Below are 16,334 nucleotides of genomic sequence, written 5' to 3'. Positions count from 1 at the left end.
TCTGGCAGCTCAGGACAGACTGGAGACTCTGGCAGCTCAGGACAGACTGGAGACTCTGGCAGCTCAGGACAGACGGGAGACTCTGGCAGCTCAGGACAGACTGGAGACTCTGGCAGCTCAGGACAGACTGGAGACTCTGGCAGCTCAGGACAGACGGGAGACTCTGGCAGCTCAGGACAGACGGGAGACTCTGGCAGCTCAGGACAGACGGGAGACTCTGACAGCGCTGGGCAGGAGGAAGACTCTGACAGCACTGGACAGGCGGGAGCACCTGTAGGTAGGAGACGGAGAGACAGCCTTGTGCGGGGGGGCTGCCACCGAAGGTCTGGTGCGTGGAGTCGTCACCGGATAGACCAGACCGTGGAGGCGCACTGGAGGTCTCGAGCACCGAGCCTGCCCAACCCTACCTGGCTGAATGCTGCCGGTAGCCAGGCCAGTGCGGCGAGGTGGAATAGCCCGCACTGGGCTGTGCTGGTGAACCGGGGACACCATGCATAGGGCTGGTGCCATGTACACTGGCTCGAGGAGACTCACTGGAGACCAGATGCGCTGAGCCGGCTTCATGGCACCTGCTCGATGCCCACTCTAGCCCGGCCGATACGAGGCGTTGCAATGTACCGCACCGAGCTATGCACACGCACCGGGACACTGTGCGCCTCACGGCATAACACGGTGCCTGCCCGGTCCCTCTCTCTCCACGGTAAGCACGGAGAGTTGGCTCAAGTCTCCTACCTGACTTAGCCACACTCCCCGTGTGCCCCCCCAATACATTTTTGGGGCTGCCTCTCGGGCTTCCACCCTCGCTGCCATGCTGCCTCCTCATACCGCTGCCTCCAGCTCAGCCTTGGGCGGCAATATTCTCCAGCCTGTGCCCAGGGTCCCTTGCCGTCCAGAATCTCCTCCCATGTCCAGGAGTCCTGCGATCGCTGCTGCTGCTGCCTGTTACCACGCTGCTTGGTCCTTTGGTGGTGGGTGTTTCTGTAACAGCCATCGTGGAAGAAGGTGAGGACCAAGGTGCAGCGCGATAAGTGTTCATGATTTTTAATATAATGAAAACTGAACACTAAACAAAATAACAACTAGGAAGAACGAACAAACGAAACAGTCCTGTCTAGTGATGAACCACAAAACAGAAAATAAACACCCACGAAACACAGGTGGAAAAAGGCTACCTAAGTATGATTCTCAATCAGAGACAACTAACGACACCTGCCTCTGATTGAGAACCATACCAGGCCAAACTCAAAAGCCAACATAGAAAAACAAACATAGACTACCCACCCCAACTCACACCCTGACCATACTAAAACAAAGACAAAACAAAGGAACTAAGGTCAGAACGTGACACATAGAGTCTAATGAAGTTCTTTCAGGGCCGTCGAGGTGTCTGCTTGGGGGAGGGGATATTCACGGCTGTGATTATAATCGAAGAGAATTCTCTTGGTAGATAATGCGGTCGGCATTTGATTCTAAGGAATCCTAGGTCAGGTGAACAAAATGACTCTTGTTCCTGTATATTGTTATGATCACACCACGACTCGTTAATCATAAGGCATACACCCCTGCCCTTCTTCTTACCAGAGAGATGTTTGTTTCTGTCGGCGCGATGCGTGAAAGAAACCGGGTGGCTGTACAGACTCTGATAACGTATCAGCCATGTTTCCGTGAAACAGAAACTGTTACAATCTCTGATGTCTCTCTGGAAGACAGCCCTTGCTCGAATTTCATCTACCTTGTTGTCAAGAGACTGGACATTGGCGAGTAGTATACTCGGGAGCAGTGAGCGATGTGCCCATCTACGGAGCCTGACCAGAAAACCGCTCCGTCTGCCCCTTCTGCGGCGCCGTTGTTTTGGGTCGCCTACTGGGATCCAATCCATTGTCCTGGGTGGTGGTCCAAACAGAGGATCCGCTTCGGGAAAGTAGTATTCCTGGTCGTAATGTTGGTAAGTTGACGTTGCTCTTATATCCAATAGTTCTTCCCGACAGTATGTAATTAGACTTAAGATTTCCTGGGGTAACAGTGTAAGAAATAATACATAAAAAAACGAAATACTGCATAGTTTCCTAAAAAAGGGAAGCGAGGCAACCATCTCTGTTGGCGTGTGAGCTGAGCATGTTTTTGGTTTCCCATTGGTTCTGGGAACGAAGCCATAAGTCTCCTAACTGTAAAAAAAAAAACGTTCTGAGGACGTACGTGAAATTTTTGCCTCTTCTGGGAACGTACATTTTTAAGTTGCAGGGAGGTTCTGAGAATGTTTTATTATGGTTCCCTGAAAGGTTCCCTGGGAGTTTTCTTTTGCGTTCTGAGAATTTCAATTCTAGGTTATTTGAGAACATGTTTCAATAAGACTTTTAATAACACTGCTATCTTAGGCTAATTGTTTTAAACTCCAAGCACAGATAGGACAAACATTAATTAATTTGCTTCGGCATTAATCATGCAAACACATTTATCTTTCATTATGGCATGGCGTCAGTGAGATTCTAAACTATGCTCTGCTGTTTTCTATCCATGGAATTAGTCCACTGTGCCACCATGATGGAACTAGCATGCCATGTTGTTGTTTTTTATTCATTCAAAGCAGTTTATTTTTGGCTATTCAATCAGACTCCATTTGAAAGGAAGCAAGCACACATTAAGATCAGACACTTAACAAGACAGAGGATAGAGAGAGTTTTTTTCATGCTCAGAATGGAATGTATATGTTTACAGGATCGGTGTCCCCACCGCAGGACGGTTGAGCTAACGTGCGTTAATGTGATTAGCATGAGGTTGTAAGTAACAAGAGAATTTCTCAGGACAAAAACATATCTGATATGGGCAGAACGCTTAAATTCTTGTTAATCTAACTGCACTGTCCAAATTACAGTAAATGTTACAGTGAAAGAATACCATGCTATTGTTTGAGGAGAGTGCACAGTTATGAACTTGAAAATGTATTAATAAACCAATTAGGCACATTTGTTCAGACTTGATATGACATTTTGAACTGAAATGCAATTGTTCATTGCATCAGTGCAAAATTTTGCACATACACTTCTTCCATCTAGTGGCCAAAATATAAATTGTGCCTAAATTGGAATAATACATTGTACCCTTTCTCTTGCATTTCAAATATGATGAAAAAATAAAATAATAATAAAAATGCATGTTTTTTCTATGTATTATCTTTTTCCAGATCTAATGTGTTATATTCTCCAACATTAATTTCACATTTGCACAAACTTCAAAGTGTTTCCTTTCAAATGGTATCAAGAATATGCATATCCCTGCTCCAGGTCCTGAGCTACAGGCAGTTAGATTTGGGTATGTAATTTTAGGCGAAAACTGAAAAAAAGGGTACGATCCTTCTTTGAACATTACTAATGATTTCTTGTGTTTTTTTGGAAAGTGTTCTGAATGTTCTGAGAACAGGACTTTAAAAAGGACTATGAAGAAACCTGCAAAAAACGTTATGCTGAAGTACTGAAATTCCCCCTGAAGAATTATTCCCAAAATGTTGTCGGTAGGTTGTATGCAAAATAACCATAGGACAACCAGTCTCTCACCAAGCTCTAAGAAACATATGGTTCTCAGAACATTATACGTTAGCTGGGCTGTGTTTGAACACAACATGTTAGAATCTCTTTTTCTTATTGGCAATTATCAACACAGGCACTCCAACGGGCTCTCTCTGTCGTGCCAAATAAAAGACTGGAATTATTGCTTCAATTGTGGAGCTTCCAATAAACATACCTCTCACAACCAACAGTCAGAATCAAGGTTGTTTTGAAACTAAGCTGTGCATGGCCGGATTTCAATGGTCGGCGTTAGTGGATTTTCCTGGACACTCTAGTATGCAATTACATTAGACACACTTGTGGAAGAGATCTGAAATGACAGGATTAATTGCAGTCAAAGGATTAATTGCTGTTATGTTTGTCAATATGTCTCTTTTGATGGTTCATGTCAATCAGTACTGCATTAATTAGCCTCAAAGTTACCATTGCAGTTACAGGATGAAGTCCAGCCTGTGTATACAATGTGTCCTGTTATGTTTATGTCAATGTCTCCTTTGATGTTTTATGTCGATCAGTGCTTCTTTAGTTATCGTCAAAGTTACTGTTGCATTTACAGGATTTATACAATGCTCATATGTTTTTTTGTTTTGTTGTTTGCAGCTGCGGGCCCATGCTGTGGACATGAATGGGAACAAGGTGGAAAGCCCCATAGATCTATACATCTACGTCATCGACATGAATGACAACCGGCCAGAGTTCCAGAACCAGGTCTACAATGGCTCTGTGGCTGAAGGCTCAAAGCCAGGTACATAAACTAGGACAGTAAATAGTGTCTTTTTTCTTCAAGTATTTCAAGTATATGAACGGAGGCATGATGACTTTAAAGGTAGAAAGAAGACCATGTCATGATTGGAGGAACACTTGTTTTACCAGTCAGAGATGAAGGCCAGATGTTAATCTACATTGTGTTCAGACACCAGATGTTTATCTACGTTGTGTTCAGGCAATGTTCTACTGCCAAGTTTAATGGCAGGAGAATTTATAAACAATGCAGGTGAGAGACCGAGAGAGAGAAAGAAAGAGTACACACACACACAACACACACATTGCAATAGTCTCTCCTCAGTGGAGCGTGGGTCTGTTCTCTGTTCTAGACCTGCTAATTAGCGAGGAGAACCAAACGTATTAAAAAAATTCTGTATTTTCAACTGACTGCGACTCTCTTGTAAAAACAAAGACAGAGTGTGTTGGGGTTACAACACTGTCAATTTGTATTTAAAAAATGTAGGTCACAACTAATTAGCTTATTATTCTCTCTCTCGCTCTCTCTTGTCTCTCTATATAAATGTATATTCTTCATTTCTATTGTAAAAGACCAAGTCCATAATATGTCAAGAACAGCTCAAATAAGCATAGATAAACAACAGTACAACATTACTTTAAGACATGAAGGTCACTCAATCCAGAAGATTTCAAGAACTTTGAAAGTTTCTTCAAGTGCAGACGCAAAACCATCAAGCGCTATGATGAAACTGGCTCTCATGAGGACAGCCACAGGAAAGGAAGACCCAGAGTTATCTCTGCTGTAGAGGATACATTCATTAGAGTTAACTGCACCTCAGATTGCAGCCCAAATAAATTATTCACGGTGTTGAAGTAATAGACACATCTCAACATCAACTGTTCAGAGGAGACTGCGTGAATCAGGCATTCATGGTCGAATTGCTTCAAAGAAACCACTACTAAAGGACACCAATAAGAAGAAGAGACTTGCTTGGGCCAAGAAACATGAGTAATGGACATTAGGCTGGTGGAAATCTGTCCCTTGTTCTGATGAGTCCAAATTTGAGGTTTTTGGTTCCAACCACCGTGTCTTTGTGAGACGCAGAGTAGGTGAACGGATGATCTCCGCATGTGTAGTTCCCACCATGAAGCATGGTGGTGAAGGTGTGATGGTGTTGGGCTGCTTTGCTGGTGACAATGTCTGTGATTTATTTAGAATTCAAGGCACACTTAACCAGCATGGCTACCACAGCATTCTACAGCGATACGCCATCCCATCTGGTTTGCGCTTAGTGAGACATTTGTTTTTCAACAGGACAATGACCGAAAACCCACCTCCAGGTTGTGTAAGGGTTATTTGACCAAGAAGGAGAGTTTTTCTAACTGCTTACAGTAAAGGGGGATGGGATGTGTTCAGCTCTAAAATAGATATTTCTATAAGACTAGAAGACTCTTAATGTCAAAATGCCTCTGAAGCATTACAGCTGATCCTCCATCTACTATGGCTGCTATATAAAACCATTAAAAGAGACAGACCTGCGGGGAGTTGCCCTTATCGCTGTCGCCAGATGCAACATTCTGTGTCAAATCAATCCATCAGTGAAACTGGGTTTAAAATGGCACGCTTGCCAACACAGACGTACACCCATCGGGGTAGACACAGAAACAAGCATGTCATTGGATTTGATCAGTCTTACATGTAAGTAATTTGGCAATTACACTACATAATTAGTAATCCAATTAGAACTAATCCAATTGTTATTGTGATTCAGACAGGGGAAAATGATCAGTGGTGTGTATTCATTCATGTGTCATCACCAGGGTGTTCTACGAGTTTGCTTAGCACTTACCGCATGAGCTCTACAAGTTATTGGATGGTTATTGTAAATTGATAAGTTACACTGACATTAGTGAACCCTTGTCTATGGGGGAAAAAAACTCAACACCACCACCACGTTCTCCTCATGCATAGGAGATCAGACAAATTTGGCGGAAAAACACCAAAATGCTATAGTCAGTGATGAAAAAAGAGTTCTCAATCTTGTTGGCACTTGAGACACTCTGAAATGAGAATCAAATCAAATCAAATGTATTTATATAGCCCTTCGTACATCAGCTGATATCTCAAAGTGCTGTACAGAAACCCAGCCTAAAACCCCAAACAGCAAGCAATGCAGGTGTAGAAGCACGGTGTAAAGTATTTAAGTAAAAGTACTTGAAAGTATTACTTTACTTTACTAATCATATTTTTGACTACTTTTACATCACTACATTCCTAAAGACAAGTATGTACTTTTTACTCCATACATTTCACCTGCCACCCAAAAGCTCTCATTACATTTTGTCAGGACAGGAAAATTGTGTAATTCACACACTTATCAAGAGAACATCCCTGGTCATCCCTACAGCCTCTGATCTGGCGGACTCACTAAACACATGCTTCTTTTGTAAACTATGTCTTGATTGTTGGAGTGTGCCACTGGCTTTCCATAAACTTAAAAAACAAGAAAATGATTCCGCCTGGTTTGCTTTATATAAAGCAGAGGCTCTTAAACTTTTTCAGCCTGGGACCAAATTAGAAATTCTGTGTTTTCCTGGGACCCAAGCTTAAGAGAATATGCAACGATATATAAATATTGGTACATTTCATTGCCCTTATGTCTAAAACAAATGCAACATAGACAAAATCAAATAATAATGACATTAAATATCCATATTAATATATATTAATGTTCATTTTCCCCATTTAAAAACACTCTTACATATCTGTCTAGGTTGGAACTGTTGTTGTTGAAATACAATCAATTATTTTCCTTCTGAACTGGAATAAACTGATTGATCACATCACACTGATGAATAACAGAACACACACACAGGCTTTTTGATAGTGCAACCCTAAATAACAGTACATATGAAAAATGATCAGGCCTACTGTACATCTTACTGTATAAATTATTGTTGATAGAAAGTCTAGGTTGGAACTGATGCTGTTAAAATACATCTTTTTTTATTCTGAACTGGAATAAACTGATTGATCACATCACACAGATGTAGACCAGAAAACACACACACACACACACACACACACACACACACACACACACACACACACACACACACACACACACACACACACACACACACACACACACACACACACACACACACACACACACACAATCCTAATGAGAGGTGTGTGGCTGGTTGAAGTTTTCAACAAGCATGTCTATTCTGGGCTCAGTTTTTGACAGTGTAACACTGAGGTCAGGCTCAGCATCGACACTGTTTCTGTACTTGAGAACCCTGGCATGCATAGGTATGTGGTGCCGAACTGGATCAGAACATCTACTGCTTTCTCAGTCAGGCAGGAGAACATTTCCTGCTGTAGATGAATAACCCAGAACTGTGAGTGAGTTTCCTTCAAAAAGCATCTTGCATAAATCAGTTTATTCCAGTTAAGAATAACAATTGTTTCCTGAAGCATTCTGCCCTGTTCTGAAAGAACTCCCTCGTTTTACCATCGTGCTGTGGATGTTTGGTCAGGACGTGTTGTTTTAATAATTTGTTCATTTTGAGAGACTCATTACTAAGCACTTCCCCACATGAAACACATTGTGGGTGCTCCTCTTTATAAGTTTGTTTGAAAGAGAGAGAAACAAATCGCTGTATATGCGTTTCATGACAATTGAGTTCAGTCAGAACTTGTGGCTAGCATGAGTCCATTTGATGACAGCAGTGAGTGATGGTGAGTAGGAATGACAAGTCAATGGCTGACAGAGTATCATCTGCTGCTGAACGTTGCGCTGCAACAGTCGGAGAAAGACTTGAGAGTTTCCACTGCCTCTTGGCCTGGGGGGCTAATTAGGCCTCAGCATCTGTACACAGGAGAGGAGAGATGGAGGAACGCAGGGATGTTTCAGGCAGTGTAATGGACCCAGAGTGTGTGACCGACTGCTATTCTGCGCTGAGTGCAGGAGAGCACATTTGCCTGGCTGATTGTTCACAGAGGAGCCACTATGTTACAATTAATACCAAATAGATTGAGTCTCAGAGCTGGGAGTGCATTTAGCAGGAAGGGTCACCCAGAGATGCTGATGGAAAGTAGCTTCAGACACCAGTGAGTGCTCTGGTTTGTTACAAATTCTGAAGTTTTACATTCACAAACACACAACCGGCATGGATATCGTAAACATGTTTTGTTCCTTAGAGACTTTATTTACACCAGAGATATAAAAGAGATTTCTTCTCCCTCAAGTCTGTACTGTACTGTACTCTAATATTCCCTCAGCATGGAACGTTGTGAAGAGATGTGAAGAGACATTGCAGTTGGGCAGTTAAAATGTTCTGACTGCCCATGCATTGAGGTGTGAATGCGGTCAGATTTGGAGGTAATTTTCTGGTAGCTGGTTTTTATTAGCCCCTCACGGGCTTGCCAGGGTTGTGTATGATGGTGGGTGGAGCTGCAATGTGCTCTGGTAACAGCCCTGGGAGAGCCAGCAGTGCCATTAGAGCCAGCTCTGTGTGACCACTATGCTTTGTGTCCCCTTTTATCTGCCACATCCCTCTCCCCTCTACCTCTCTTCCTGCCCTGCCCTTCCCCACTCACTCATTCACTTACTACTGCCTCCCCAAATCACTATTGTACTCTACTTTCCTGGCCCCCTCTAAATGCATGGTATTATCTTCCTCTTAGCCTCCTTTTCTTGTCTTTTCTCTTCTTTTTCTTTTGCCAACCCATTTTAGTGTCATTTCCTGCCTGCCCTCTGTATTCTCTGTCCCTTTCCCGTTCCATCACTTTCAATTTCTTGCCATGGTATCTCTCTGCATCTGTGCTTGTGTCCATAACTCTCTCTCATGTTGCCCCCTTTTCTGTCCTCCACTCTCTCTCTCGCTCTCTCTCTCTCTCTCCTTCTGTAATTGGAAGGCAGGTGTTAACCTCAAGCTCAGTAATGTTTAGGAAGTTGATGGAGCCCAACAGTGGTCTCAACTCCCTCACTCTCTCTCCCGTGTGACCAAATGGCCAACATGCCTTCCCTGCCTGCCTGCCTGCCACCAGTGAAATTTTCAGCCCCAGCGGTTTTGGCGGTAAAGCAATTAGGATTTGGAATTAGTTTTCAAATTAAAAAGGAATTAAACGGGCTAAGAGGTTAACCCTTTCAGGCATGGCCACATTCTTAGACAAAGAGCACTCTTTAAGCTTATTAAGGAATCCCTCCTATTGAAATTAAAGATGTCAGAGTTCACGTACGATACATCACTTCTTTTTTCCTCCTTCGGACTGAAAGGTTGTTCAAATATTGATGTTCTCCTCTCTGGAATAAAGGTAATTGTTTTTCTTCTCGCTCCCTTCCTTGGTTCTCTCTCTCCCCTTCTCTCTGTTTTTTTTGTCTCTGTTTTTTTCTCTCCTTGGGAAAAGTGACAAATCCTGCTTTGAAACTTAATGAAGTTTGAAATAGAATTCTCAGCTACAATTATCCCGTCGATGCTGGCTGTAACGGGAATGATGGTGCTATCTCTGCCCAATTATGAGAGCCAACAGAACAAACACCTGTAGCTGTGAGAACCCATCATGTGTCTCTTCTCCTTCCTGTCTAAAATTCTACATATTTACACTACCTAAACCTATCTAATACTGTCCCTGTGCCTAGTTCTGCAGCTGATCTACAGCAAAAGTGACCTTGGATTAGCTCCAATGGTTCTTGTTTCTCTTTCTTTTATCTCTCTATCCCTCTTTGCTTATCTCTTTCTCTCTTCCTGCGCTTCCCTCAGTCTCTGTCTATGCATCCCTATATCTCTCTGTATATGCTTATCTGTCTCTTCTCCTCTTCGTCTCTCCCCCTGTCTCTCCTCTTTGTTTCTACCTCCTTATACAGTATAACAACCTTAGTGTGTGTGTGCTCCTGCGTCTCTCTGCCTCTGCCACTCTATCCCCCTAAGCTGACAGGAGCCTAGCTCTCCTCCTGGTGCAGCAGCAGCTTCAGCAGCAGTAGCAGCCTTTAAATGGCTGCCTGATGGAGAGTAGACATTTTCCCTGAGCTGGGGAGAGGAACGAGGTGATCTCTCCCTTTTCCTGCACAGAGTGCTCCTAATTGCCTGGTCACATTTGTGAGCCTGGCTGACAAGCTCTTACAAATCAATAATTCTGCTCGGGGAGATTGGGACACAGCCCTTTCACCCCCCCCCCCCCCCCCCATCCCCTCCATGTCTACACACACACACACACACACACACACACACACACACACCTTCAGCCTTAAATGGCTTTGTTTTTACCCATGATTCCAAGACAAATAGCGAGAGCGCATCGGAGCATTAAGGACAGGGGGAAGGCTGAAGTAATGGATGGGGGAAATGGCGGAAGAGCCAGTGCTGCTCATTACTAAATGGACTCTATAGAAAGGAACTTCAACCTGCCTGCCTGACAGTCTACTATATACAAGGATGGGATGAGTTTGTATTGTCTACTTATTTCCCCCCAGGAGCCCCTGATCAGAAAGTTTCCCTTCACTGAGGACATAGATGCAGGGAATGGGCTTGAAATTAAATTAGGTTTGAAGTGTGTGTGTGTGTGTGTGTGTGTGTGTGTGTGTGTGTTTTATTTTCAGGTTGTGTGTGCACCCATACCACCCATTTAAAATATATATTTTTATAAATTCTTTAGGAAATGTGTAATGTGTTGTTTTTAAAATACACATATATTTCAAAATGTTTTTTGAATGTATGTAAAATGTATACCTTAATATGTTAAATACATCGGAAAATGTATTTCATGTATTTCAAAATGCATTATAAAATACATACATACATCAAACAATGTATTTTAGACTATATTTATTGATGTGTTTTGTTAAATATATTTGGAAATGTATTTGGAAATGCCTTGTGAAATATATTACATTTGATTTTACTTGTAAGAAATATGTGTTTCCATTCAAATGTATTGCAAATATGAAACATTGGCCAAATCATATTGTAATGAATTGGTTACTGTCTTAACAACTGAGTTCTTTATTGTCATCTGCACTTGCATTCGGAAAGTATTCAGACCTCTTGAACTTTTCCATATTTTGTTACGTTACATCCTTATTCTAAAATTATGAAAAAAAGATTTCATCAAATCTACTTACAGTTTTTAGAATCTGCAAAGGTATTAAAAATTAAAAACAGAAATACTTAGTTTAGTATTCAGACCCTTTGCTATTAGACTCAAAATTGAGCAGAGTTCATCCTGTTTCCATTGATTGTCCTTGAGATGTTTCTACAACTTGATTGGAGTCCACCTGTGGTAAATTCAAAATATTGGACATTAATTGGAAAGGCACACACCTGTCTATATAAGGTCCCACAGTTGACAGTGCATGTCAGAGCAAAAACCAAGCCATGAGGTCGAAGGAATTGTCCGTAAAGCTCTGAGACAGGATTGTGTCGAGGCACAGATCTGGGGTAGGGTACCAAAGCATTTCTGTAGCATTGTAGGTCCCCAAGAACACAGTGGTCTCCATCATTCTTAAATGGAAGAAGTTTGGAACCGCCAACACTCTTGCTAGAGCTGGCCCCCCGGCCAAACTGAGAAATCAGGGTAGAAGGTATTTGGTCAGGGAGGTGACCAAGAACCCAATGGTAACTCTGACAGAGCTGGGAAATGGGAGAACCTTCCAGAAGGACAACCATCTCTGCAGCATTCCATCAATCATGCCTTCATGGTAAAGTGGCCAGATGGAAGCCACTCCTCACTAAAAGGCACGTGACAGCCCCCTTGTAGTTTGCCAAAGGCACCTAAAGGTGCTCAGGACCTCAGAGCTTGAGAGGATCTGCAGTGAAGAATGGGAGAAACTCCCAAAATACCGGTGTGCCAAGCTTGTAGCATCATACCCAAGAAGACTCGCAGCTGTAATCGCTGCCAAAGGTGCTGCAACATGAAGCATGATAATGTGATATTTCACTTTTTATTTTTAATACATTTGCAAACATTTCTAAAAACCTGTTTTTGCTTTTCAACTATAATGTATTGTGTGCAGATTGATGAGGGGGAAAAAAAACATTTGAACCATTTTAAAATAAGGCTGTAACATAACAAAATGTGGAAAAAGTCAAGGGGTAGGAATACTTTCCGAATGTCAGTATCATTAAAGGAAAACGTAAATATTTCAACTTCATATTCATCATCTCTAGTACCACCCCACAACATCACCATATATGTGAAAATGGCACTTTTCAATGTTTTGTAGTAAAGATAAAGATGTGTTTCCAATGGCATCCATGTGATTTTGACCAGTTTTGAGTAGGCATTGCCTAATAATTGTCTACTAATTGGTTGATAATGTCATTGGAAACACTTCTCTTTCTCTTCCTTTTTTAATGCAAAACATAGAAAAACACAATTTTCACATATGTTGATGTTCGGGTGGTGCTGGAGAGGATGAATATGAAGTAGAAAAAGTGAAGATTCCCTTCAAGACTCCAGAACTGGCAGTGTACAAGCCCAACCTTTGGTAACAGACTACATACAGGCTAAGCTGAAGATAGGCACTTACTATAGTAATTAAAAAAATGTATTTTATCCTCTTGAGATGGGAATTCTTTTGTTTTTTTAGAAAACATGTGCTCTTTATGACAGAATGTTAAAATATCTCCATTGATCAACATGTAAAGAGTAATTTAAGTATCCTCTGAAGGGACAAACTATGTCATATGCCGAATTATATGTAGATATATTTGAAATACATTTTACGTTAAGTTAAATATATTTAAATTTATATTGTTTTCAAATGGGTGTATGAGAATGGGGCACGTATGTTAAATCATCTTTTGTGTTTGTATGACTGATCCTAGCTCTGTCTTTGCCAGTAGGAGGTGTTTCCTTCACTGAGGGATTTACAGTGTTTTCCTCTAACTGTTGCTGGCTGTTTCTCTTCTCTGTTGGCAGGCACGTTGGTGATGCAAGTGACAGCCAACGACTCAGATGATGACACCACAGCCAATGGGATGGTGCGCTACCGGATCCTGTCCCAGACCCCCCACATGCCCATCCCCAATATGTTCACCATCAACAGTGAGACGGGAGACATCTTCACCATGGCTGCCGGCCTGGACAGGGAGGTCAGTAGGACAACAAGGTCACACTGTCTGTCAGGGGAGCAGGGGGGATGAAGGGGCATTGACTTCCTGTTGGATCAGTTTCATGTCAGCCTGTTACTGCACATCCACAGTGTATGTTGTTGGTGTTAGCTATAGGCTGACAGTGGATGGTGTTCTCATTCCTATAGGTCACCACCCCTATACACCAGTCAGTCACCTTTTGCCCTTAATAACTAACTCAGGATTCCCTCCCTCCCTAGACTAAACCTTAACCATTATGAGTAAAATAGTCAGACAGGGTTGGGGTCAATTCCTATCTATATTCCAGTCTGTTCAGGAACTGAATTATATTATTAATGTTTAGAGACTGTTCATGTCCGATTCAGCTGACAGTAGTTTAAATGGAATTGACCCCAACCCTGCAAACAGCACCATTAATGACTATAAAATATCAACACGTACTGGTCCTCCTGGAGGGGGTCATGGGAATGGATTTCACCTGATTTATCCTCTACCCTACCCCTACAGGTGTGTGCCCCTCCTTATCCCACTTCTTCTTAGATCACTAATGAGGGAGATCATGGAGGGTCAACTCTGTTTATCCCATAATGCATCAGCAGGCTGTCGGCAGAGTCTTTTATGAAAAGCTGTTCTCACCCTGCAGTCTGTCTCTCACAGTGCCTCAGATTATCTCAGACTCACTCTCCTAACACCCTGCAGTCTATCTCTCACAGTCCCTCACATTATCTCAGACTCACTCTCCTAACACCCTGCAGTCTATCTCTCACAGTCCCTCACATTATCTCAGACTCACACTCCTAACACCCTGCTGTCTGTCTCTCACAGTCCCTCACATTATCTCAGACTCACGCTCCTAACACCCTGCAGTCTATCTCTCACAGTCCCTCACATTATCTCAGACTCACACTCCTAACACCCTGCAGTCTGTCTCTCACAGTCCCTCACATTATCTCAGACTCACACTCCTAACACCCTGCAGTCTGTCTCTCACAGTCCCTCACATTATCTCAGACTCACGCTCCTAACACCCTGCAGTCTGTCTCTCACAGTCCCTCACATTATTTCAGACTCTCACTCCTAACACCCTGCAGTCTGGCTCTCACAGTCCCTCACATTATTTCAGACTCACACTCCTAACACCCTGCAGTCTGTCTCTCACAGTCCCTCACATTATCTCAGACTCACGCTCCTAACACCCTGCAGTCTGGCTCTCACAGTCCCTCACATTATTTCAGACTCACACTCCTAACACCCTGCAGTCTGTCTCTCACAGTCCATCACATTATTTCAGACTCTCGCCCCCAACACCCTGCAGTCTGTCTCTCACAGTTCCTCACATTATCTCAGACTCACTCTCCTAACACCCTGCAGTCTGTCTCTCACAGTTCCTCACATTATCTCAGACTCACACTCCTAACACCCTGCAGTCTGTCTCTCACAGTCCCTCACATTATCTCAGACTCACGCCCCTAACACCCTGCAGTCTGTCTCTCACAGTTCCTCACATTATCTCAGACTCACACTCCTAACACCCTGCAGTCTGTCTCTCACAGTCCCTCACATTATCTCAGACTCACGCTCCTAACACCCTGCAGTCTGTCTCTCACAGTCCCTCACATTATTTCAGACTCTCACTCCTAACACCCTGCAGTCTGGCTCTCACAGTCCCTCACATTATTTCAGACTCACACTCCTAACACCCTGCAGTCTGTCTCTCACAGTCCCTCACATTATCTCAGACTCACGCTCCTAACACCCTGCAGTCTGTCTCTCACAGTCCCTCACATTATTTCAGACTCTCACTCCTAACACCCTGCAGTCTGTCTCTCACAGTCCCTCACATTATTTCAGACTCTCGCCCCCAACACCCTGCAGTCTGTCTCTCACAGTTCCTCACATTATCTCAGACTCACTCTCCTAACACCCTGCAGTCTGTCTCTCACAGTTCCTCACATTATCTCAGACTCACACTCCTAACACCCTGCAGTCTGTCTCTCACAGTCCCTCACATTATCTCAGACTCACGCTCCTAACACCCTGCAGTCTGTCTCTCACAGTCCCTCACATTATTTCAGACTCTCACTCCTAACACCCTGCAGTCTGGCTCTCACAGTCCCTCACATTATTTCAGACTCACACTCCTAACACCCTGCAGTCTGTCTCTCACAGTCCCTCACATTATCTCAGACTCACGCTCCTAACACCCTGCAGTCTGTCTCTCACAGTCCCTCACATTATTTCAGACTCTCGCCCCCAACACCCTGCAGTCTGTCTCTCACAGTTCCTCACATTATCTCAGACTCACTCTCCTAACACCCTGCAGTCTGTCTCTCACAGTTCCTCACATTATCTCAGACTCACACTCCTAACACCCTGCAGTCTGTCTCTCACAGTCCCTCACATTATCTCAGACTCACGCCCCCAACACCCTGCAGTCTGTCTCTCACAGTTCCTCACATTATCTCAGACTCACTCTCCTAACACCCTGCAGTCTGTCTCTCACAGTTCCTCACATTATCTCAGACTCACACTCCTAACACCCTGCAGTCTGTCTCTCACAGTCCCTCACATTATCTCAGACTCACGCTCCTAACACCCTGCAGTCTGTCTCTCAAAGTCCCTCACATTATTTCAGACTCTCACTCCTAACACCCTGCAGTCTGTCTCTCACAGTCCCTCATATTATTTCAGACTCTCACTCCTAATACCCTGCAATCTGTCTCTCACAGTCCCTCACATTATTTAACCAGGTAGGCTATTTGAGAACAAGTTCTCATTTACAACTGCGACCTGGCCAAGATAAAGCATAGCAGTGTGAACAGACAACAACACAGAGTTACACATGGAGTAAACAATAAACAAGTCAATAACACAGTAGAAGAAAAAGAAAAAAAATAGTCTATATACATTGTGTGCAAAAGGCATGAGGAGGTAGGCGAATAATTACAA

At 43.2% G+C, this 16,334-nt stretch overlaps 1 protein-coding gene across 4 annotated transcripts in view; it reads left to right on the top strand.

Moving 5' to 3' along the window:
• Positions 1-16,334, top strand: part of LOC110494541 (cadherin-4) — a 354,972-nt gene that overhangs the window by 309,468 nt on the left and 29,170 nt on the right. For all 4 annotated transcript variants that reach the window (XM_090206011.1, XM_036950601.2, XM_036950600.2 and 1 more), the window contains exons 7-8: positions 4,164-4,308; positions 13,213-13,385. In XM_090206011.1, the coding sequence (XP_090062137.1) occupies positions 4,164-4,308; positions 13,213-13,385 (318 nt within the window). The remainder of the gene's footprint in view (positions 1-4,163; positions 4,309-13,212; positions 13,386-16,334) is intronic.

Source organism: Oncorhynchus mykiss, chromosome 17, assembly GCF_057628025.1.
Source record: "Oncorhynchus mykiss isolate SJ-2025 chromosome 17, ASM5762802v1, whole genome shotgun sequence".
NCBI classification, from domain to species: Eukaryota; Metazoa; Chordata; class Actinopteri; order Salmoniformes; family Salmonidae; genus Oncorhynchus; species Oncorhynchus mykiss.
The sequence above is the reverse complement of the archived record's forward strand: the minus strand, read 5'-3'. Positions and strand labels throughout refer to the sequence as shown.